Consider the following 26,629-nt stretch of genomic DNA (forward strand, 5'->3'; position numbering starts at 1 on the left):
AACTTTTTCTAAATCTTCTCCTGGGCAGTTTTATTCAGTACTTATTCAAAACATGGTTTTCCCTCATGAAGTCATTTCTAGGAAGATAACATGTTGTAAGATAAGCAAACACGTGTCATTTCTGGCCTGCACATAATGTATATATTGAGATTACTTAACAATAAAAAACCCAGCACAATATTTTACGCATCTCTGAAAAAAAAAATTAACATTGCTCTTATTTTTTACTTTGGACACCAAGATTAATATCTGCGAGAATTCTTTCAGGCTTCGTTTGTCAGACTTCCATTTGTCTTCTTCCCACAAATTGAAATGACATCCGTATGTGGAGAAGAGATTCACGTTTTATGCAGCAGTTATGTCTACTGCAACTATGTACTGCAGATACATAACGGACAGAATTTCTAAACACCCAGTGGTTATGTGCAGAGGTGGAGAGAAGTCGCTTAGCTTACTCAGAGCTGCTTGCAGTTAAATAAGCCACGTCACCTGAAAAAGACAAGTCCACAATAAACACCGCAGAAAACCCCCACCTCACTTTGGTTGGCAATGCTAAAAGCAGAGGTAGATGTCTCTTCCTTCTCTTTTGAACACTTCTGTTACAACAAAGACTACCATCATTGCTATCGTTCACTGTAGATGAAGCAGGTTGAGAAACTAGACAGCAACAGGAAGATTTGATAGAATCAATGGATCTGAGGATCAAGAACAACGTATGAGGGAATGGATAAGAAATAAATAGGATTGTAATTCTGGGGTGTTGCTTCTTCCATTATCACAGATCCAGAATTTGGGATTTAGAATAGAAATGGAAGCAAGAAATAACGCAACCTTAAAACACATATTGTAAGAATTCTATTACTGTGATAAGTAGAAAAAAAAAAAAACACAATCCAGAAATAGCTTCTTCGACAATATGAACATAATCCACTTCTGCACTATGTAAAATTTCACTGCTTTGCTGTGCGTTAAGACTAGTAGTTCTCATTAACCACAATATATCTAATTTTTCTCCCTAATTGGGGGGTCATTAGGTTAATTTTCCTAACACTAATTCATTAACTCCTAAAGTGTATCAACTTCACCTACATGTCTTGCAAATTTCCTTGGTGAATTTCATTAACATACATTACTGTACAGTACTATAAAATCCTTCTTATGCATTTTGCTAGATCTTTTCTGATATTTTTTAGAGTCATGGAATCTTAGTACGTCTTACTATGTTAAGTCAGAATTCATAGAAATCCAATTATCATTCTCCATGTAGTTATTTGGACATAAACAATTATTGTTCCTTTACTAAAACAGATTAGCATTGGGCTAATCTTTCAAGAGATGCTTTGTTCATGCTCTTTTCTGTTTTATAAGTTCTTTTGAAGGATTTGCACAACTTTCATCCACATATAGTCAGCAGTGTTTGATGTTTCCTAAGGTATTTCTTAACTATACCCACCAACTGCCCTTCTAATTATGTTAAAATTATACTTTGAATTAGGAATACTATAAAGAGAAAAGTGTTATCAGTCAGATAAATTAATGAAAGCACAGTGACTATTTTTTTCCCCTCTGTAGTTGCAGGGAAACAAAGAAAATCCTGTTTTAGCTATTTTCTTTCATTATTCTCTTGGGCATGGATTGATTTTTCTGTTCTATAATGAAAGAACCAGAAGGAGAACAGCATTCAGAGTAATGCAAGTGTAGATTAGTATTGTCTTGAATACTTACTGCCCTGACCAACAGCCATCAGACCAATAGTCTGGTGATATCACTAGTCTAGATATTTTAGATAATTTTTTCCTTGAATTCCGGCCATCATAAAGGCTCATTGTTTTTGCAAGGATGGGCAGAAATGCCTTGTCAACTAGGAATAGGGGAAAGGATTACTGAATCATAGACAGGATTGCCCATCAAAGTCTGGATGATAGGCGCAATCACGTGTATAACACACATTGAGATGGGCAGGTCTTTGGACAGTTGCAGCTGCCATTTTGATGTTTACCTCCTCTGAAAATGACCTGAACATAGCTTATCTCTAGTTTTTCATTACCTAGAAGGATTATCATAAGGAGATTTTTTTCAAAGATTAAAATTTAAGCAAAATGCTACCTTTTTAGAAGATGACTGCACAATATTCAACTCTGGGTATTGTCCTAAAGCCCTTCCTAATGTTGCCCCAGAGCTATATTGGTGAAGAACTGTAGATTTAATTTCTCAGTCAGTATCACAGAATAAGCTGGACTTATTTGCAATTGATAATGTCCTCCCTCCCCCCCAAAAAACTTACTGAATTACATGCATTTTGAATCCCACTGATAGCAAAAAAAAAAATCCCACTGACTATATTGCAGACCTTATGACACCACCTATATATTAGAAGTTTTATATGGAAGAAAGGACACAGACCTCCTCAGCTAAAAAGCAAATATACATCATGTCCTGTATACTATTTATCCAGGGAAAGGGACATTCCACATTAAAATGAAATACTTGGTAGTATTTTTATTTGGATTTTACCTGAAATTTACTCACACATAAGAATTGTGAAATGTAGCATTTTTCTCATTGAACAATAGCTATTATTACAGTCATTGTTTTAACAGAGATCCATTAATTTATAAAAGATTTATGTGTGTTATTTATGACTGGGTCAAGATTAGGTCCAACGTGCACCAAAGGATGTCCATATGTATTCTGCTTAATTTTGGCATGTAATACATGAGCTCAATGCAGTTTGCGTAGTTTGGATAGGATTGCAATTAGTATTCAGATGGATTATCTGAGCAACAAAAAAACTTAGTGACCATTAGATGACTGCAAAGCAGTACTTTAAAGTTAACTTTGCAGAACAAAATACACATATTTTCAACCTATCATAAGATGGTATTTGGACAGTAAGTTATATGAGCCATGGGACAGTATGCATTAAAACAACCAAACGCTAGATGGGAGGTAGGAAATTTGTCTATAGCAATCCATCCTAAAATTGTGCAAGCAGATGAGAAAAAGTATTTAACTGGCAAAAAGACACTTGACAGAAGTGTACTATGTATGCATGTTTAAGGCTACATAAATCTGGATGACCACTAGAAGGCAGCAGAAAGATACAAACAAGTTGAATTCTGGTACTAAGAGAATGCAATCAACTGGATTTTTGAACTCAGCTCTGGTAGCCCTAAATTTGGCACCTTACTCTTTTCACTCTTTTAAGATGTGTCCCTTCTCCTTCCCATTCTTTTCTTGAAAAAAGCTTGTTTGGAAAATTCATGCCAATCAATGAATCAGCATATAGCCAACTTCTGTAGTCAAGACTTCTGCAACGGATGCCTCTAGTTGCAATTCAATACACACAAGAAAGTGATTGTCAGTGAACATAATGGGACTCATAGACAAAAACATATAGATCAAGGAATAAAGTGGTAGCACTTATGTGCGAATTAAAAACCAATTACTTTTTTTCAAATGAGCCAAGGAAAATAATTGTTCAAAATTATGATGCATTATATAGATACTGCTCTGGCTTTGGGACACACTTATAACCCAAACAGCAGCAGCAAGCCATGAAATAAACATTTTAAGAATAAATTTATTTTAAACATTGGTTACCCATTCCACTGTTTTCAATGATCCTGGACAGAGGGCAGAGAAACAATAAAGCATCTGCTTTTGTGAAAATCATCTGAACTTGTGAAATAACAATATATGGTGGGTTATGACACAATTACATACAATTTCATTCTTCTTTGCATCTCATTCCTTAAAAAAACTCAGTGTAATACAAAATATTTAGAATGGCACATTAAAAAGTCAAACAAACCCTATAAATGTTTCACACCTGAAACATGAAGAGAGCTTTTAATGATAATTCATTAAACCAGGATAGTGTTGGCTGTTTGCTCCATTCTGTTACAAAGTATTGTGACAAGGACTTACATATGACATTGATATAAATAGTGCATATTCTCCATTTATAAGAACACTCATAAAGAAAGAACCAGTGATATTATGAAGTTATAAAGTGGGTGATGGCTACATACTGTATATGGACATTTGGTAGATTGCAATGCATCTTTGGTAAACTGAAATTCACATTACATAGTTTTATCTTAGCCATGCATACATTTTTGCATTAAAATGGTATTCTTTAGCACATTAAACTAATCATAAATAGAAACAAAAGGTAAACAAGGATGATAAAAAGTTGATTCAAAATCTGTGAAAGATAGTAAGGTTAGTTCTCAGTACAATTCAAAAGACAATAATTATTGTCATACTATTTTCCCAAACATATACCCAACACCATAAATTATGCATTGATTCTATGACCTATGCATAAATAAGATACTGGATGAGATGATGATGATTACTGAAATCGAATCTTTGTAAGGATTAGGCAGCTGGTTATCCTAAACACAAGTTACAGCATAGTCCAAAGATTTTCTATATTTACATATGAAAAAATATGGAAGATGCTGCAACACATTTGATACCAATTTTGAAATATGTTTTGAAATCCAAATACTACTTTGCTCTGAGGCTTTGTTAATATTATTCAAAACCTATACAATGATTCAATTCAGAAAAACTTGAGCAAACAAAATTTAAATGACAGACAGTATCATTGTACATGGTCATTTTTGGATTTCGTACAGTTTAGGCAGCACTGTAAGCAATAAATCTGGGAATAATGCTGTTTCCATCAATCAAAAAGAACATTTTCATTCATTACATTTTTTCCATAGTATTTGGAGTGTATAATTTTACCTTTTTTACTATCAGAAACAAAAATTCTAATTCACAGGCTGACTGGCATTTCAATATTTAACAGCTGATTACTACAAATACTTCATCATCATTAAATAAGATGTCCAACATGCTTCATTTCGACTGACAAATCCAGTAATGTTTGTATTCCTTGATTACAATTCAATTAGATTATAAAGAATTAACTCAACTGAAAGTTTGCAAAACTTGCTCCTGTTTGGATAAGTTACTGATAGACATGATTGAGTATAAAAACTGCTAACCTTATGATACCTGTGAAGTGATTTGTGTATCACATTATGCTATATGATTAACAGAACTAACATTTTCACATCCATTCTTTCTTTCTTAAGTGAATATACACAAGGCACTAAGCAATGGTAAAATAGATTTGGCTATAAAATTGTAGTGAATTTTCAAAAATAGTTACAATTTTTAAAAATTATATAACAAAACAAGAAAACCAAATGTAAAAGGCTTATACTTAATTTCACATACATAAGACACACAAAATTGATAAATAAGACAATAAATCTGCAAAATCGTTTTAACACATCCCTTTTAAGGATACATTCTTTGACAATATTTAAACAATCACGATTTCTTAGCATTGGGACTCTGACTACAACAATGTGCATAATATTTCATTCCTTAATTACTAAGAATACATACTTTTTACAAAGAAGCAGATCAACTTTTAAGGCAGAGTCACAAAAATGGCTTTGTTGACAGCCCTTCTTTAGGTGTTTGAAAACATACTATTTTAACATTTAAGTATGTTAAAATAGCCTATTAGTGGACAAAAATTCATATCAATTCAGTGGTTTGGGTTTTTATCAAACAATTTCCAACCTAATTTCCTATTAATGTTGGTTTTAAGTTTTGATTTAGAAGGCAAAGTAATCAAATTCTAACTGTACCCTATTGAAAAATAATTGGTAATTCAATTGTTTAAGCCTTTAAAAGCATGCAAATAGACTGTCCACCTTGAAAAGGCATTTAAAGGTGCATATCTGTGCAACAGAAATGTATTCATGATATGTGTAAGATTTTCCAAGTATTAAATGCTTGACTACCTTATGAAGACCAAAGCTTAAAAAGAACACAATAGCTCCTATGGGCAAGCAGAGCATTACAGAATAGTACTTCTTTAATACTGAGCAAGGCATCTCATTTTCTAACATCATCTTTAATTTACCTCTTGGAAGAAACTTTCCAAAAAAGCTTCTCTAATAGATATGTACTTGCTGTGCTAAATCCTCTCAATTGCACCAAAGCTAACAATTATTAATAGGCTGAGTATGACTTTAAATTTAGGAACAGGCATATTAAAATGAGAAAGGCTGCCATAATCTGTGGTGTTCTTTAAAATCCCAAGACAATGATAAAATAATACAATTTCCTTTCCATCTCTAGCACCATGGGTTGGCTGTGCAATAAGTGGAAGACCTCACATCAGACTCTTGGCCTTATCATTTGATTTATACACGCATTCATAAAAATCTGGGTTGGGAGAACTTTGTATCTTTCTTGGCAACTCCCCAAACCTAACCAGGGGCAAGCCCTTTTCACTCTTGGCAGTTTATGACTTTGAACTCCTGCTTACATCACAGAAATCTGGGAACTATTCATTACAAAAGCACTTAAGATAATAGTATCTCCAAGAAAGCATAGTCTTACAAAGACAAGGCAGTGGAAAAGAGAATGCAGTGTCATAAGCTGAAGCCTTCAAAGTTAAAGGAACCCAAACAAAAAAAAAGGGGGGGAAAGGTCTGTTGACTGCCCAACAGTCAAACCATATTGTCTCTTTCCTAAATATTTTTAGGAAGTAAGATGGGTTAAAAATACCAGACAGCTTTCAAGGCATACTGTGGATAGAGCTCATTGGAGATTCTGGACAACAAATTTTCACAGGCTGGAATTCCAGGCAAAGAGTCACTCTTCAAGTTACATGGCTTCTGATAACTCCACTATTCCTTCACTAGCTATGACTTCCTTTTCCATGCTGGCACAGGTCCTACCTTCAAACAACTTCTGTTTCAGTTTATTGAGTTCATACTCGTGTAAGATTTTCTGTGTTAAGTACTTCTCACGTTTTATTTTGGCCTTCACCTCAGATGGGACATCTGGAATCATCCAGGCCACAAAGAATTTTACAATGAAGACAACGTGCTGGAAGAGAACACAAAAGAGAAGAATGCATAAAAAGAGCCTATGGAAACATGACATCACTTCTCCTTCATTGTTTTAAATGTTTGCAGTATGCGCTTGGATAAGTGAAGTTTAATACCTCTGAAACATGAAACAAATATTATCATTGCCAACTTTTGTGTACCAATTTTAATGTACCAATGAATTGGTTGGATAAGTGGTGTAGTAACCAATAAAAGAAAGTTCCTACTGCCATAACAATTTACCTTGACTCAGTAAAACTTAAGTGGCCTCTCTCATTTAAAAGCACTCCTCACTGAGTTCTTGACTCACAAAATTAGAAGATACAAGTTTTGGAGGTCCAAGTTCAATGCAACAATAAAGTGATAATTGCCATGTTGCACATGCTAAGAGCAAATGCAGTTGTCTAAATACCAATCTTTATGTAATTAAATGATCATGTGTAAAAGCAAAAAGACTGAGGAGAACTCCTGAGCTTGCAGGACAATGCATCTATATCTGCATGCATGGTATCGGTGTTATAGATATGCCTATGTTTCATGTATTAGAGGGAGACTCTAAAAGAGTTCACATGTTTGGTGACTTTAACACTTTGACTGGCTGCTGAAAGAAGCCAGAACAAAGGAGGCATAGAACTGTGGGTGCCAAAATGACACACACAGTGATGTCATCATGCAAATTCTGCCTTTATGTATTTGCATTCAAACATAATCAGGCATATTTGTTTCCTTTGTCCTTTTTTTTACTTCCTCCACTAAGGATGCCAATGAAAAACACGATAGCCCAGAAATTGCATGGTTAGATTGTTAGCACTTTGTGCAAAAATATTCCAAATGCAACTTTTTGTCACAAGTCTCATTTCAAATACATTATTATTTATTGAGCACCTGAAACATTTTGTAGTATGCATGTATATATACATGTGTATGTGTGCATACAACATTTTTTGGAAATTGTTTGCCATGCTGCTTCCTAAGGCTGAGATATAATGACTGGCCCAAAGTCATCTGGCTGACTTCCATGCTTAAGGCAGGACTAGTACTCTAGCTTCCCATTATTAGTCCAGTACCAAAGATGCTTTTTCAAGAGGCAACTGGACTTTCCTGGGTTTTTTTTGAAGATGTTTCACTTCTCATCCAAGAAGTTTCTTCAGTTCTGACTGGATGGTGGGGGAATGGAAGGATTTATATTCTGTGTAGATAGCTGGTTATTTGCATTTTTTTAGAGTTGTTGAGGCTTGGAGTTTATCTGTGCCCTCAGGGTCACCTGAGTAATGCAAACGAGTGTGGAACACAGTCCTTTCAGCAGTTCCAAGAAGGCTCCACACCCATTTGCACCACTCAAATGACCCTGAGGACACAGATAAACCCCCAAGTGGCCTCAATGACTCTCTAAAAACAATGCAAATGACTAGCTGTCTGCAAGGAGTATAAATCCTTCCATTCCCCACCATCCAGTCAGAGCTGAAGAAGCTTCTTAGATGAGAAGCAAAATGTCTTCAAAGAAAAACAAGGAAATCCAATTGCCTCTTGAAAAAGCACCTTTGGGACAACCATGACCTGGATGACTGAGAATCTCCATAGACATTAGTCTAGTACCTTTAACCATTAAAGTAATTTACTTATTTACCTACTTTCCTACTATTCATACATATACACATGCAGGTTCTTGTTTGCTTCATACATCATTGCTGCTGCACAAGTTGCACTAATTACCAGTCATCTTCTGACTGCAATTCAGGGTGCAGGTAATCGCCTATAAAGCCCTTCATGGAATAATGCCGTGTTATTTGAGGGACCACCTAACTCCAATTATTTCCTTCTGTCTAGAATATTTGGGCAGCTTGAGTGCACACCAGGCTCTCTCCATTAAACATTATCATCTTGTGGGACCAAGAAAATATGCCCTCTCTATTATAGCCCCAGCACTCTGGAAAAAAACCCCAAATCCCAGCCCCAATATATGTATGGATCCCATTCTGCAAGTATTCTGAAAGTTTCTTTAAAATCTCTGTTCTCAAGCCTGGGATTAGAGGTTTTGTGAGGCCCTATTGAGGGTTTTTTTATTATTTTATTTAAGATGTTTTGTCCAGGATGTCTTATTCCTTAAATTAAGTATTTTAAATATTGTAAACCACCCAGGGTGTTTTTGGAGTTGGAAGGCCGCAAAATCCATTACAGACCTAGCTTTTGTAGGTGCTTAGAAAATAATAGTATATAATTTAGGAATAATTAGTAAGAAGTAAGTACTAATAAACAAGAAATAAAAATGAGATTTTATTTTTGTAATTTATTGACTTATAATTTCCATATTTTATAGTCAGCCATTCATAACTCTGGGCAGTTTGAAGTAACTAATTACTTCATAATTAAGGATCAAGTTGCAGCAGGATTTAATTCACTTATTATATAAACAGCCAAAATTGTTAAGAGGAGCAAAGCAAAAAATGTAATTTTTTCTATCTAATTTCCCTTAAGAAAAAACAAAGTATTTCTTTAGAATTAATTAGAGCTTTTCTTACCAAGTATTCTTAACCACTTAGAAAAGGTTCTAAGGCCACTCAACTTCTATTTGTATAATAAAAATTAAGCAGGATAGTCTTCTTTAGGCCTGAAATCCTACTGATTTTTTTTTAATTTATTCCAGTTTCTTAGAAATGCTTTCAGTCCAATATTCCTTGTAGGAATGTAAGTGGGCACAAATGAAAAATCTTCCTTATTTACTTTTTCAAAAATACATCTCCTTACCATTATCATCATAAAATAGGAGAGTTCTCAGTATATTAATGTATCCTGTTTTCAAATGCATTCATTTTTTAGACGTGATATATGCAAATCCTATCAGCACAAAGGCCAAACAGAATTTCTATGTTGTCCTTTATTTCAGATATGGTTTGAATAAAAGAAAATTTTATTCAACAATCATATTTGTTGCAATTTTTAAATGCTACTTTCATAACATTATTTCAGATATGGTTTGAATAAAAGAAAATTTTATTCAACAATCATATTTGTTGCAATTTTTAAATGCTACTTTCATAACATTTTTTTAAAAAATGTATACCAGCAAGAGCTCTAATTACTTTCATATATAACGCAATATATACATGCATACACACACACACACACACCCCACTACCTTTCACTTTAACTCCAAATTGATGCTCTCGCATATTAATTTTAGGAGAGGAGCAGAAGAACTTAATAATAATTATAACAATCATTTTACCTCCATAATAATTATAAAAGCCATTTTTGCAGCCAGGATGTGCCAGAATTGCATTGTGTGCATGTACTGCTTCTCATGGTCTGGTGGATATCGATAATCCCTGTACCTGTTGAATATAAACATCTAAAGGTGAGGGGCTACCTTGAAACATGGAAGTTTACAACTGCTGTAGCATTTATGTTCATATAAAGCTGTCAGTTATGAGGGCTTTTGATCCCCGATTTTAATATTTTTTTCTTCAGTACAAAATCTGACAAATGTTTCTCATTTGTTCAGGCATAGCAAAAGCCAAATGTGAGAATATATTTACCAGGCAAAAAAATACACTTATTAAAAGTGATCATGAGGTGAAGCTTGGATAGCATAGTAGGAAACATGGTGTGGCATAAATGAAAAATAGAATACAAGATGAGTAGTAATAGGTTGTACAGTACAAACTGAAAAGAAAAAAAATGGCTAAAAGTCAATCAAATGTATCGCACAGGACAAATGTATGACCAGCAAAGAAATAGAGAAGGCGGTCAGTAGAAAGCTGTACCACAAATATGGCAACCCTTTCATGTTGCACTAAAATTCATGGGAAAAAACATGGAAAATCGTATAACTACTGAAAGGCTATTCTGCCACACATAATGAGGCATCTGTTGCACAAGAATGCTGGAGAGAAAGGAAACTCAGGCCACAGGGGAATAGCTGTGCTTAAAAATCTTTACTTAGGCTCTGGAAAAATGCACTGTGCAACACCCATCCATGCTGATCCATGCACATTTCTTCTTAGAGCACCTTGAAATGGTACAAAGGATAATCAAGGTGTTCCCACTAAAAAGCACGTCCGTATCAAAATGCATGGGGAATAGGAATGCATAATTCAATTCCTTAAATTTTCTGTACTTTACTACAAAAAGATGGAGATTTTATTTGACTCTAGTCTAGTTAATGGTATAAGCTAAAATCAATATGGCAGTTCAGCAAACTTGTTTGGCAGAGAAAGAGAAGGGGAAGAGAGCAATAGTAAAGAATTGATTTGTATGCTTTTCGTAATTGATGGTTGTGTGCTTTTTATTTACTAATGAGTGGGGTGTCTGTAGAAGAAACCTGCACTAGGCAATTTTTAGATTTGAGGAAGGGGTTGTTATTCCTTTGTGAGAAATTTTTAAAATATGGTGTAATTTTTAAAAGTATAGTGTTTTTAAAATACAGTAATTTTCTTAATTGGGGATATAGCAACTCTAGGTATTTTGTTGTAGTTTATGAGAGCAAATATGTTGTTTTGACTTCTGGAGGAAGAAAAACAACAAATTCTAGAGTTTAGCTTGAGGAGATGTAACTTTTAAAGCTATATTTCTTATCTGGCTGACAAAGACTCAAATGAGTTACAAATTCAAGACAAAAGTAAACCAGTTCTTGAGTTCAAGATTGCTTAACATAAATCATGGTTTCTAAACTAAGTTCAAATTCTGTGGTTTGCAAACAAAGTCTGTTATCTGAGATGAATTCAGATAATTAAGTGGAGCAAGCTGTGTCTTAGCATTACAAATGAATTAAGTTAAAGATTCAAATAACTACATTTCCCTATTTCTATAATTGATATTTTTTATATTAATTACTATAAATGCATCTTGTCTGCAATCATCTCCACTGTCACACAACTGATGCCTAAATAGCTCATAAAGATGTCAACAGAATATATGTATAAAGATCATAAAATCACAGCTAATATTACAAAATGTATAATTATTATTATGACTATATTAGTATAAAACATAAAATGGACAAATTACAACTAACCTGCAACTGGTAAATCTGCTTGGGTTCTGTTCAGGTTTGTTTTTTTCAGGAAAATCTGAGATTTGGAATACTGAAAGGCTATTATTAATGTATCCAGACATAGGTAAGTCAGGATCCGCAAAATAGGCATAATAGTATACCAATCGAGGAATCATATCAGATGTGAAGGCTACAATAAACGCCTGCAGGAAACAATTGGTTATTTATGTCAGTTTAGATATATCTTTGTATGTTCTATGCATGCTGATTAACTACTGGGTGACAAAAGATAAATTGGTTTACAATTAGATATACTGCATGTCATGTCTATGTTAATCTCTCAAAGTGGCCCAAACTAGTGGCATTAAAGTTTTAACAGATTTTGTCCCCATGTACTCATACTTAGTATTAGTGACCTAAAATAATCACACCAGGTACAAAATAAAAACAATAACTTCACAAGCATAAAATAAATCCAATTTAATTTTAAAAGCCTAAGAAAACACAAAAGTTTGTTTCCAGCTTCAAGGACATTAGAGTAGGAGACTGATGAGCTCTGTCCTCAAGTGATTTTTACATCGGTTGGAGAGATAACTTAACTCTTGTTTGCTAGCAGTGTTAGTATTAATTTTAACTTTGGGTCTTGGTATTTTACTTCTGTTATTTCCCTGAGCGCCTAACTGAACATAAAAGTGGATACAAGCTGATTCAATCTGTGATAATATTTCTGAGTCATTAAAAACAGAAGCAAGAGCTTAGAACTTCTTTTCTAACTGAAGCAAAAAATAATGAGATATGATTCATTCATGAATAAATAAAATGTAGTTGAAGTTAAATTTATCTAGATGTAAACCTCGTGATTTAGATTTGTTTCTGTGTAAGGAAACCTGATTTTGATGGAATATGGTCATTAGTCCAAGAACTGAAGCCTGTGACCTTGGGGGTGTCAGGCATCAACTCCTACTTCGCCTTTTCTCAGGGAAGTACTTATACTGGACCAATAGCATCAGAAAAGCCACAGATTGCTTATCTCAGGGTTAATCACTTTTTAGAACTAGAACAAGAAATTATTAAAATAAGAAATTAATAAGGACACTTTTTAAGATCTAATTGTTCTAATTGTTCCAAGTGCTCTTATTAATAGTTTTGGCTATTGTTTGGCTTTGTTTACTTACGTTTGTGACAACAGACAAGATAGCCATCCCGTTTAAGATTTCTTGCCAAATTCCTATGCTATGAGCTTTGGCTGCCACAGGCCTTCGAAACTGGGTTGTAAGTTTCCAAGAATCAACTCTAATCTCCAAGATGTTGTTCATCAGAGCAAGCAGGGGTGCCAAAGGAAAAGAGGCCACAAACAGAGTAATAAATCCGAACTGAATAACTATATGGGTAGAAAACAGCAGATAAACAATTGAATGAAACCTATGAAAAGTTATATTTGAGAATCATATACTTAATACCATTAGGAACATTCATGAATAATCAACAGGTTTATATTCCTATATGAAAAGCAATTATTTGAGATGTGCAAAACATTTTGATCTCGAAGTAGGGCCCACTGTTCTGACCTCATCAAAGTATTCCACCTTCAAAGTATCCTATTTAATGGTGAAATGCTTTTTAAAGCTCCAGAAAATATGTATGCACTAAAATAGATGAAGTTAAGTTAGCAATAGTTATTTATGAATGAAATGTATACTGATTGGAACTTAAAACTTATGTACTATAGATTGAAATTTGTATTTATTTATTTAATCAATTAGATTAGATTAGATTAAATTAGCAACAAGAATGATTAGGGGCTGGAGGCTAAAACATGTGAAGAACGAATACAGGAATTGGGTATGATCTAGTCTAATGAAAAGAAGGACTAGGGGAGACATAATAGCAGTATTCCAATATTCAAAGGGCTCCTATAAAGATGAGGGGGGGGGGTTCAAACTATTTTCCAAAACATCAAAAGACAAGGCAAGAAACAATGGCTGGAAACTAACCAGAAAGAGAAGCAACATAGAACTAAAGGGAAAATTCCTAACAGTTACAGTAGTCAACCAATGGAATAGCTTGTCTTCAGAAGTTGTGGGTTCTATGTTCTATTTATGTGCCATCCAACTCTCCATCTAAAGTGACTTCAGACAGATATACTATATTTGATTTCAACGTAAAGTTTAATATTTGTTCTATGAAAAATATAACATTTTGATGAAAAGCAACATCATTAGCATAATTACCCAGAGCATCTGCTTACCACTAAACCAAAACCCATTACATGGGGAGAAACATGTTCTATTTCTCCAGTCATATATGCATATTCACATTTTATTAGGTTTATTATTTTAGATTGTACATTGTAAAATTCCTTAGGGCAGAATTTTAAAACCCTTGCTCTTTTCATTGTTTCCGGTTTCCTGTGAGTACCATCCAGATGTCTAGACCTCATTCCCTAGCCAACATTTCTACTGCTGAGCAATTCTTGTTGATGTCCACACATTTGGAGGGCAAAGATTAAGGAAGGATATTTTGTACTCTTAGAAAACATTCACCCTGCTGCATAAACAAATAGAAATGTTGAAGCTGCCCTGAGTTTATGTCATTAATTGCTCTTGCTGCATCCTCACTAAATATATATATATATATTATATAGACCTGTTTTCTTGACTCTGAGTGCCTCTGTGTGGCCAATCCTGGCAATAGAGAAATAAAATTCCATTATCAAGGACATTTTTCTTTATCATGAAAGGTTCTCTTTTTTTTTAAAAAAAATATTATATTACATTTCAGATGCTTTGCTTTCTGCTTTCAACATCTAAATAGCTTACAAATAAGGCACAATACAATAGCCATATTAACATGTTTTTTAATACATGTTCAGGCAAAAGTACAATGTAAGTTCTCTTTCCTTTTTAACACTCATCTTCCCTTTGAACAAACTGCATCCTTGAACTGCTGTATTTCAAAGCATGAGAATCATCTCAGCAGATTTCATTTATACCTATTAAATTGTATTTGCCTCCCTGTAATTAGAATTCAAACTCAGACTATTTATTTTCACAGTGGCAGCTTTAATGAAAGAGCTGTGAAATGAATGAGTTGGTGTCCCGATTGTTCATTGAGTAATTTAAATAAGACCTAGTTTAGTTATTCTCCCACTCACTCTTGCAGTGCACAAGTTTTTATTGGATGTTATTATTTTATTAACCTATGTTAATGTACCAGCAGTTCACCATCCATGTTATACAGACCATACAGAAACCAAATCGCTTCCATGAACAACACTCAGGAACCAGACATTCATTTTGAATATTAATTCCCTTTCCAAGGTCTCTCAGTGGATTGGATGAACCCCATTTTGTCCCCTAAGTTCTTCAGCTTTCTTCCTAGAACTTCATAGCCTGCAGAGTGTAAGTGTAGCTGCTTAGCATTCATCCCCTTGTGGGCGAGTAGATGTAGGCATCTTCCAGTTGGCTTTATGAGCCTCGGATCTGTCTTCCTGTTTTTCACTCTATCTTGTATCAAACGTATATAGCCACCTATCTTACAAGAAGTGACTCTGGGTAGCACACAACAAATTAGTGTTTCTCCAATGTTATTTCTTAATGTATATATATCTAGTCACCATTTCCCCTTAAAATACTTTTTTTTTTTTTGAAAGCTAGTGCTCTTTGTATTACAGGTAGTCCTTGACTTATGATCACAACTGAGCCCAAAATTTTGTTGCTAAGTGAAATATTTGTTAAGTAAATTTTGCCTCATTTTACCATCTTCTGTGCCACAATTGTTAAGTGAATCACTGCAGTCGTTAAGTTAATAACACAGTTGTTAAGCGAATCTGGTTTCCCCATTGCTTGTCAGAAGGTCATAAAAGATGATCACATGATCCCAGGACATTACGACCGTTATAAATATGAGTCAGCTGCCAAACATCCTAATTTTAATCATGTGACCCTGGGGACACTGTAACTGTTGTAAGCGTGAAAAACAGCCGTAAGTCACTTTTTTCAATGCCGTTGTAACTTTGAACGGTCACTAAATGAACTGTTGTACGTCAAGGACTACCTGTAATTTCCTTTAGAATATTAAACGGTTTAAAACATGAAGATGAGTGTGACAATTTTTTTCTTCTCAATTTGGAAATCAGGATTGCTAGGAATAATTCTCCCACTCCCTAGACCAGAGGTCCCCAACCTTTTGGGCACCAGGGACCGGTTCCGTGGAGAGAGGTTTCTCCGCAGACCAGAGGGTGCCTGGTTTTGTGTGCTGCCTGCATCGCATGGATGGGGCTTTGCTTGTTTGTGCGGACCAGATGCTGGCATGCCGTGGCCCTGTCCTGGTCCCCAGACCGGGGGTTGGAGACCCCTGCCCTAGACTGAGAATTCAGTATGAAATTGCTGTCTCAGTACTACAGCAAGGCAAAAATTCTGAACATTTTCTGAAAAAAAAAAGGAGCAGCACTGCTAGAACCCCCAAAGGTCCATGGAATCCCACAACCATTTCATGTACAAATGAGGTAGTCCTCGTTTAAAGACCACAGTTAGGATTGACAACTTGGTTATTCAGCAAAATGATCACTAAGTTAAAACCGTGAGTGGGCTTATGATCTTACTTCACCTCTCCTTTGCTTTACAGACCTCCAAAGGTTGTAAACGTAAGGATGGCTCACAATTTAGTTTTTCATCCCTTTCCTAACTATAAATTAAAGGAGGCAGTTGCTAAACGAAGATCAGCTGTACCTCTCCTCTATATACAGGGCCACTTTGCGTATATTTTGAGTTGGGCAGCACCTAAATTTAAATACTAAATTGCATAGATAAACAAGAAAAACTCAATAAAGAATAGATTTATCCCCTCTTTACCCAAAGAATAAGTCGAAGCTGCCAAAGGTGTGTGCATATGTGAAATGCTCTGAATGCATGCCACATTTCAGCCAAGAGAAGTGAGCTCACAGGTCATCCTTATCCACTACACAATGCTACTTGCCATGGTCTTTTCTGCTTACCCATTTCTAGGTATTCGTAGAAGAGACCCAATGCGCCAAAGCTCTGCAAATCATGGTCCTGCTCCCATCGACTGTATAAATTCTCTGGGTTGTGTTTCGCCTTCCGACGACCCCACCAATTACAAATCCAGCTAAACAGGGGGAAGGGGGGGAAACCAGAAATCACTATTATAGTAGCAAAATGATATAATTCTATGAATTGACACCACATGCATTTTCAGGGTTGTTTTTTTCTTTCAATTGTAAAGTATTTTCCGATATACCTGCTATAAAAATTACTATCAATTTCTCATGTTGGGTTAGAGAGAGTTACATTCTAAATCCCATGATTACATCTAAGTGGAACTGAACAGCAGAAACGCTGTGTCAGCTGTCCTCAAGATATACCAGGGTTGTTATCTGAAAACCTGATGTAATATAGTAGCGTCAAGATACCTGTAAAGATTGCATTGATATTGATTCATTAAACTTAAGCTGAAGGAGATGGCAGAATTCACCAAATATTCAATTAGCTCTGACTGTCTTTTAAGTATACAAATAACTCAGTATTAAGATATTACTTACGGGACTATGGCTTCTTGAATATTACCCCAGATCTGTTTGCCAGCCATGACAATGGTGAGCTGGGTGGTCAGTTCTATCAGGCATCCTGCAGGATCACACTGGTAAAGAAATCAAACAAAATGCAGTTTGGCATGCCTCAGTAGTGATGGGAACATGCCTAACACAGGAGTTATTTCAAAAACCAACAGATGTGGGCAGCTTGCTTTCTTCTCTCAACGACATGAAGAATAATATTCCCCATGGCTTAGCTATCAAATGTTAGATGTTAGCCTTCCATAAAGCTTTAAAGACCTGGCTATGCTCCCGCGCCTGGGACAATACATGTGTCAAAGACACAACCTCCTGGCTATATTGTTAACAGGCCAGATGCCTTGCTTTGAATGTATTCGAATTAGATGTTTTAATATTTGTGGGGTTTTTTTTAGTTTTCAATGATTTTTACTGTTTTTATTCTTTTGAAATGTTTAAAAGATTTTAATTGTAATATATGTTTCTGGATTGTGAACTGCCCAGAGTCATTGGCTGAGATGGGAGGGCTATGCAAATCAAATCAATCAATCAATTAATTAATAAGAAAGACTTATCAGTAGAGAGATTTCACAACTCATGTCAAGGAGATGCTATTTGCTACTGCATTCATAATGTGCCTTAACCTCACCACTAGTTAATTGTATGTAGTCATAAAAAAAAAATCTTTTGGCAGTTCTTTAAACAAAAATGAGGACATATAAATACGATAGAGCCAGGTCAAGGGGTACACATGCTACACCAATAACACATACACAAACATGTGTTATATTTGTTTGTCTATTTGGTTGTATGTACAGATAATTTTCCATTTCTGCCTTCACTGTACTTTGCCTATTTTATCTTTTAGTTTTCTTCCCCATGCAAATCTTCTGAGCTCCTATTCTTGTCCTCATTAATGCAGATTTCTAATTCGGGAAAGAAACTTGTTCCCAAAATGTTCTGTCAGCCTTGCAGATGTTGCCTTTAAAATTTCTGCATCGTGTTGAATTTATAGAAAAAAAATAACATAAGGTCTATTCGCCTTCTACCCTCAAGATATAACTTCAGAAATATACTCAATAGCTTCTCTTTTTCAGTTTTAGTAAATATCTTATAAATCTGTGAACTTTCCCCCTTCAAAAAATTATTTTTTTCATTATGTTTAGTTTTCTATACTTCAAAGCAAGGTATTTAGAATGATGGGCAATTTTTCCTCAAAATTCATTTTGAAAGTTATTACATACCTCTTCATTCCTCCAGCGACTGAACATGTATGTATAAGAACCAGGGTATCCTACAAATTTCCCTTTGAAAAAAGCTACATAGAAGCACGAAGAGTAGTAGTTGACAAACTGAAAGAGGAACATCTTCATAGTAAGTCTGTTTTCATATTCATAGTGGGTTCTTGGTATTTCTGCAAGATAAAATAAACGATTTAATTCTCTTTATATCATATAGAGCAGACATGTCAAACTCGCGATATCATATGACGTCGCGCAACGTATCAGGACGGTTTTGCCATTGCCGGCAATGGGGTGGGCACGGGTTCTGCATGACGCTTCTGACACGCGGGCCGGCAGTTTGACACCCCTGATGTAGAGCATCAACGTTTACGAAGCCTCTGGAATATGACAATAGGCTTCAATATTACAAAGATTATTTATCTAAGAGAGCATTTGTAGAGCTATGAATCTACTTAGAGTCACCATGTATGAGTTGGGTGGCCATATAAATTTGCTTAATAAATAAAATAAATTATCTTTTGCCCACAGAGTGTAACGTGTACAGAACAAGGAAACAAAGTTGATGTCATTCCTAGGTGATTTAACTAACATAGAATCAATTTGTGGAAGTAAATAGTTGTATCCTGTTTCTTTTATACACAATATAAATATAAACAAAGCTCTCGTTTATTCAAGCAAAATAATATTTGAGAGACATTTCATGAAGAACTTCCTTGCCTTTTGTCAAGAGACAGATATTGTAATCACGAGAAAACAGAAGCAATTTTGCCCAAGTAACCTCCTGAGAGCTCCATTTGCAGTCAGATAAAATTATTATTAACACTGTTGACCCCACAGCTCTTAGGAAGGTACAAGCTAAGAATTAGCAATCACACAGCTGGAATGCAAGTCAGATCATCTAAGGGCAAAGAAGCCATAAGAGATAAAGTAGCCTTCCTCAAACTGCCATTCTCCAGATAAGTTGGATTATAAATTCCATCATTCTCTGAAAGCAAGGCTAATAGGACCCAAGGCTGGGGATACCTGACATAAAGCAAGAACTCCAAAGAATTTTAGGCTGACAGAAAAGGTTCTGCAAGTTCTATTTTCATGTGCTGATGATTTCAGCCTATGTAGCAGAGGGGCAAAAAATGTACAGAGGGTGTAAGCTTAGCCATCATGCAACATACCTACCCATATCTGTGATCCAGATGGCTATCCTCTCATATAGGAAATTCAGTATCATAATGATGATAAAATTGAGGAATGATGCCGTGACTGACGTTGCCAGTTGTGGTGTCAACAAACCTCGAATGGGTTGCAGGGTTTCTGTGTTCTCCATGATGCCGGCAAAAGCAGCATAGACTGCAAGGCGGTAAACTATCACAGCTATCATGCTTGCTATGATTAAAGAGATCTGAGATAACCACATAAATTAGACTACTTAGGATTTGAAACCAAAGAAATTAATGTTTCATGCAAACTGCACATTGTGAATAAAATTTTAGAAAGTTCTATCAAGACTGCAGAATATAAGTAGAAGAAAACTTTATCTGAATATTTTTCCAGTGCATATGTCCACCTCCACAATGGAAGTAGATCACTTGTTTTTTCTTTTAGTTTTAAGTTTTTTAAAAAAATCTTTCTGTTATCTTCTCCTTTTTATTCAGAGGAGAATTAAGCATGCAGTTCTTCATCTTTGTGCTAAGGACATGTAGTCCTAATGGATCTGTAATATTTATTTTTTAATTAATTTTAAACGTGCCATGCACATTCATGTAAAGCTTCCCAGTGCAATTCTATCACATAACCCATATAATATTATGTAGCTGTATTAGCAACATAAGTAGCAAAGTAAATTTAAAGTAAGTGTCATCAATAATTACACAATATTTAAAACTGGATGAGGAGGAGATACTTAAGCCATATATTATGTATTCATTGTGTACTTTGCATGACGACAGGAAAATAAAACTGGAAAATGTTAGTTAAAGATCCTGGAAGCAACAAGCATGAGTGAAAGAGATCCAGAAGCATGTTAAAAATTCAAGCTTAAAAAGTGATCAGTGCCATGTTAGAGTGATGAATCAAAAAGAGCTCACCCAGAACAACACTGTAGTTCCTGAGATGCAGAACCGTACAGCCTGGCTAGTTAGAGGTAAATAAGGCTCCAGCTCCTGAAACAGTCAAGCAAGCACAGCAATTTTCACCACCCGCAGTCACAGTTGTATGTAGATCACTGCAGAAAGCAACCTCAAACATTATGAGAAAGCAAACCATGTATCCCCTCCCTCACAAATGTGTAAAATGGCACATTTCCTCTTTTGGGAGAAAAGCAGGAGTGGAACACGGAATGAGATGTTGCTTATTTACCAAATCATCCTATTATTTATTTATTTATGGCTTTACAATCACTTTATGAACAAAACGTTGCTACTTGAAAGTTGAGAGCAGGTTTCTTTTCAATTGTCAATATTAATTGTTCAGCAAATTGTTCAGTAGATACTCCCATTCATCATTCCATATTCTGATGCTTTTTTTTTGTCCCACTTGAAGAAATGGCTTGTTTTATTAGTTTTGCCACTCTAAGCTGCAGCAATTGTGCAGCCCTCTCTTACCCAAAACAATATTCCACAGTACAACAAGCTCAGTTTTCCATAGTCATGAATGCTCTTCCTCTTAAACAGTTCTAACTCCTAAAACATCAGTCAAAAAGGAATAATTAAAGAATGAAAAATCAATTTATTTTTAACGGGATTTTGGACTGGTTAAAATAATTATGGCTTGGTTTGCAAAGAAATGCAAAAACCTCTCGCCTGTGTACTGTATATAATCCTTCACAAGTTTTATTTCTGGAAGGGAAGGATTCCAAAGAGTGGATGAAAAGGTCAATTCTGTATGTAGTTATCATGTTTGCTCACATAGATCCAATGTGTTCACATACACAAATTAACAGAGGCACATATCTTTCATTTCCCAAATAGGTCTTCATCATTGGCAAATTATAAACAGTTTTAATTAGCAGAACTATAAATACATACTGTCAAAATATCTTAAGTGCCTTACCAGGTAGATACAGTACTATCTGTCCCTTCAGCCACATGGGCTTTCAGAGACAATGACAATTCTATGGAAAGAGAGGGAGGGAGAGAGAGAGGGAGAGACACACACACACACACACACACACACACAGAGAGAGAGAGAGAGAGAGAGAGACAGAGAGAGAGAGACAGAGAGAGAGAGACAGAGACAGAGACAGAAAGAGACAGGCAGAGAGAGAGAGAGAGAGAGCGAAAGAGAGAGAGACAAAGAGACAGAGAGAGACACACACACACAGACAGACAGACAGACAGAGAGAGACAGAGAGAAAGAGACAGAGACAGACAGAGAGACAGAGAGAATGAGAGAGAGAGAGAGAGACAGACAGAGAAAGACAGAGACAGAGAGACACAGAGAAAGAGAGAGAGACAGAGAGAAAGAGAGAGAGACACAGAGAGACAGAGAGAGACAGACAGAGAGGCACACACAGAGAGCGACAGAGACAGAGAGACACAGACCGAGAGAGAGAGAGACACAGAGAGAGAGGAGAGTGACAGTGAGAGAGAGACACACAGAGAGAGAGAAACAGAAAGAGAGACAGAGAGAGACAGAGAGAGAGAGAGAGAGACACAGAGAGACAGAGAGCGACAGAGACAGAGAGACACAGACCGAGAGAGAGAGAGACACAGAGAGAGAGGAGAGTGAGAGTGAGAGAGAGACACACAGAGAGAGAGAAACAGAAAGAGAGACAGAGAGAGACAGAGACACACACACAGAAAGAGACAGAAAGAGAGAGACAGACACAGAGAGAGAGTAAGAGACAGACAGAGAGAGACAGAGACACAGAGAGAGACACACACAGAGAGACAGAGAGACACACAGAGAGACAGAGACACAGAGATAGAGACAGACAGAGAGACGCAGAGAGACAGAGAAAGAGATAGAGAGAAACAGAGAGACACAGACAGAGACACAGAGAGAGACAGACAGACAGACAGAGACAGACAGAGAGAGGCAGAGAGAGAGAGAGAGAGAGAGAGAGAAACAGACCTAGATAGCTAAAATAATAATGCATTTATTTCAGCCAGAATTGAACCCCACAAGCCAACTGCATCTACTTAACCATGATCTACAGAGATTGAAAATGAATATTCAGCTTCTTAGCTGGCAAAAATATACCCATGCTTTTGGACTGCATCAATAATATCCATCACACAAAAGTGGAAAAAGCAGCGCTCCAAATATCCCAAATTAGTTGGTGCCAATGATACACTTATAGCAGAATTTCTTTAGATTTAGAAAGCTAGCAAGTCAGGGGAAACATTAACTAGAAACTTTATTCCTAATATTATATCTCCCCAAATTAAGGCTTTACTTTATAGCAGCAAAGTAGTATGAAAATGAGAACTAAATCTGCATATTTCTTTCTGAATAGCTGAACCAATTTCAAGATCACAGTAGATTAGATAAACATGTTAATGCACATTCCTAGTAAAATGCTATATGATCACCTATGGGAAAAGCCTGATAAATCCGGGTACCCCGTTATCAGAGTCTCAGACAATAACCTAAGTGCTGATGTTTAAAATGAACTTGCATTTTAACAACTATATAATTGTAAAACCTGTCAAAGCATTACATGTCTATCATATTCTGGAACAAATGTGTATTCCTATTAAACTGAATATTAAACTGAATTAATATTAAACTGAACTACCGTTGTTTCCCCAAAAATAAGACCGGGGCTTTTTTTTGTTTTTGCCTTCAAAAGAGGCACGGGGTCTTATTTTCAGGGTAGGCCTTACCTCACCTCCAGCACCGACAGCCCCACCCAGCTGGTCCACGTCTTCCGGGGCCGAAGTTCTGTAGCTGCATTATGGGCCTGCATTTTGCAGTCAGGCCTTTCCAGAAGGCCTAAACAGCCGAGTACCGACCTATGGACCCATAGCTTGGTCCTCGGCTGCTGAAGTCTTGCAGAACCGAGCTATGGATTCAATCATAGCTCAGTTCTTGGCTGCACAGGCCTTCAGGAAAGCCCTGTGACTGAGAAATGCAGGCCTGGCTGCAGAAGAGGCCTCAGAAGAAGTGGGTTAGCAAGGAGAGGCCTGGCTGCAAGGTAAATGGGTGTGGGGTGGGTGGCGCAACTCCACCCCCCTCCTCCATCCTAGCTTGATTTTTAGGTGTGTGCCTCACCCCAAAACTAGGGCTTATTTTGGGGATAGGTCTTATATTAGGCTCACCCCCCAAAATCAAGCTAGGACTTATTGTTGGTATAGGCAACCTTGGCTCTTTTATGACTCATGGACTTCAACTCCCAGAATTCCTGAGTCAGCTAAGCTGACTCAGGAATTCTGGGAGTTGAAGTCCATGAGTCATAAAAGAGCCGAGGTTGCCTACCCCTGGTATAGGCCTTACTTTCGGGGAAACACGGTTGCATAGTAGGTCTTGAGAGCATGCTCACCTAAGGGTTCTCCAAAAAAGCTACCTAAATCTTATTAATTTCACAACCTGCAAATGTTTTTTTATTTTCTAAGTAAGCGTAACAAAATTACCTGAGTTACTGGATTCTTCCTCTTCTGTGTACATTTTGCTTCATACTCTGGTCTAAGTTGGAGTTGCTGCTGTTCTTCCTCAAAATCAACTAAATCCCACTCATATTCAAGTCGAGCTTGTCTTCGCTTCCAAAATTCCAAGAAAAGTGTAACTACAATCAGAGAGGGTTAGGCAACATAGAATTAGCTAAACATAAAACCTTAATCTGAAATAGTATTTACTATTTTAGTAACATAATAACAGAATAACAGAGTTGGAAGAGATCTTGGAGGTCATCTAGTCCGACCCCCTGTTCAAGCAGGAGACCCTATACCAGTGATGGCGAAAAGAGACCGAGTGCCCAAACTGCAACCCAAAACCCACTTATTTATTGCAAAGTGCCAACACGGCAATTTAATCTGAATACTGAGGTTTTAGTTTTGAAAAAACAACTCATACATTAACATCTTTTGTCTTAAAAGAAAAACACAATAACAAAGCTTTCAATGACACAAACAACTTTTTACTGAAAGGTAAACGTTTACATTTGGCATGCTTTTGAACAATTAATGTGATTTTTGTGATTGTATGCATGCTGATAATTTGTCTAACCTTGGCTTATACTTTGTAAGTTTGAGAGCAACACATGCAGCACTCAGGTCATCTGTTAGTCTGTTTTTGGTGTCATATTTGATATAATTCAACGCTGAAAACAGTGTGCTCGCTCCGGAGGCTTGTTTTGGCTAGGAAGAGTCTTGAGAAATGACTTTTTCCTGCAAAAACTTAGCCAAAGAGCGAGGCGTGCGTGCCCACAGAGAGGGCTTCAAGTGCCCTCTCTGGCACGTATGCCATAGGTTCACCACCACTGCCCTATACTATTCTGAACAAATGGCTGTCCAATCTATTCTTAAAACCTCCAGTGATGGAACACCCACAACTTCTGGAGGCAATCCAGAAGTAGTAATTACTTATACAAACATTTATTTACAAAAAAGTTTATTAATTATCTTATAGAAATGATTATTTTTTATTATAAATGTTGATATTATTATATCAACAGGATCTCAGCTGGTCAGGATTAACCAGTTGCATTAAAGCACAACTAAACTTTTATTCATCTAATTCACTGAATTTCAGTTAATAAACATATTTAGGGAAAGACTGTGATATTATAGATGTTCAGCATAAAGGAAAGAATACCATGCCTGAAACTTTGTCCCTATCAGTCAACTGACAACGGTGGTTTAATTCAATTTTCCAGTTTTCTTTCAGATCAATAATGTTTAAAATTTGTCACAGTAGTACAACAAAGCTTTGTATCCTGAACAGCTTTTCTATAAATGGAATGGAATCTGATCGAGCACAGATTATTTACATATCTCTTTATTTATTTTGTGGAATTTCTGTAACACCATTTAAATGTGAGAAGTGTACAAATCAAAACATAAAATCATCTCTGAATAAATAACTCCCAACTCCTTAAAATTAATTCTGAAAACATTAACAATAAAACAAGTGTACTTACCCCAGATGCCCATAAATATTGCAAAAAAGAGGGTTGCCACATTGTCAAACAAATGGGAATACTAGAATTGAAAAACAGGCATTGTCCATTGAGTAACACATGAAAGAGTGTGTATTTTTGAAAATACTAATGCTGTAAGTGTTACGAACCTGTGAAGACTCACAAGTAGAATTCAATCTCCAGTAATCGCAATTTCGATCACATAATGGACACATGATAATTTCACCACCAATACTAGGATGACATATTTCTTTGCTAAAGAGGATAAAGATGTGGTGTATTTAATAAAACATATTTAAGGGATAATAGTGCTTGTATACATTCAGAATTAACCTCTGTCTTTCAATACATGGTAAGAAACTATATCCAAGCCATTATTATGGCTTAGGTTACAGTTTCTGCCACTGGATATTAGATTTATGTTGAAATATAGTATATGCAAATCAGCTCATCAGGTTAGGCCAGAATCCTTATCTAAAATCATCTATCTTAAAAAAAGAAAGTAAGAAATAAAACATCATTAACTGATCAACATAACTTAACTAATGTTGCTTTGTCAATTATACTTACCTGCTCATATTTTCATTCATTGTGAACAAACCATACAGAAAACAAATGAAGCCAACAACAGCTGCAAAGAACAGCATCTCAGTATAAAAACCCAGCCAGGCAAAATAGATTCCAATCTTCTCTCCATAATATTTCCTGCAAGAAAATAATCCAAGAAAAACAAAGGCAAAGCTTAAAATAACAATAAAGGGCAAAATTTGGATATAATATTCTAAGATATACCTCAACGGAACATACTGTAAA

General features: G+C 35.9%; 1 protein-coding gene across 1 annotated transcript in view; it reads right to left on the reverse strand.

Annotated features, from left to right (window-relative positions):
• Positions 1–6,518: 6,518 nt before the first annotated feature.
• Positions 6,519–26,629, reverse strand: part of ANO5 (anoctamin 5) — a 65,113-nt gene continuing 45,002 nt past the window's right edge. Inside the window, exons 9-21 of the mRNA XM_015823299.1 lie at positions 26,387–26,521; positions 25,966–26,071; positions 25,817–25,877; positions 24,312–24,463; positions 20,823–20,897; positions 19,915–20,137; positions 18,742–18,911; positions 17,489–17,586; positions 16,925–17,055; positions 13,104–13,309; positions 11,950–12,131; positions 10,162–10,267; positions 6,519–6,933 (exon numbers count right to left, since the gene is read on the reverse strand). Of these exons, the coding sequence (XP_015678785.1) occupies positions 6,709–6,933; positions 10,162–10,267; positions 11,950–12,131; positions 13,104–13,309; positions 16,925–17,055; positions 17,489–17,586; positions 18,742–18,911; positions 19,915–20,137; positions 20,823–20,897; positions 24,312–24,463; positions 25,817–25,877; positions 25,966–26,071; positions 26,387–26,521 (1,870 nt within the window). The 3' untranslated portion in view covers positions 6,519–6,708. The remainder of the gene's footprint in view (positions 6,934–10,161; positions 10,268–11,949; positions 12,132–13,103; positions 13,310–16,924; positions 17,056–17,488; positions 17,587–18,741; positions 18,912–19,914; positions 20,138–20,822; positions 20,898–24,311; positions 24,464–25,816; positions 25,878–25,965; positions 26,072–26,386; positions 26,522–26,629) is intronic.

Source organism: Protobothrops mucrosquamatus, unplaced genomic scaffold (genome assembly GCF_001527695.2).
Source record: "Protobothrops mucrosquamatus isolate PMUCROS unplaced genomic scaffold, P.Mucros_1.0 scaffold1828, whole genome shotgun sequence".
NCBI classification, from domain to species: Eukaryota; Metazoa; Chordata; class Lepidosauria; order Squamata; family Viperidae; genus Protobothrops; species Protobothrops mucrosquamatus.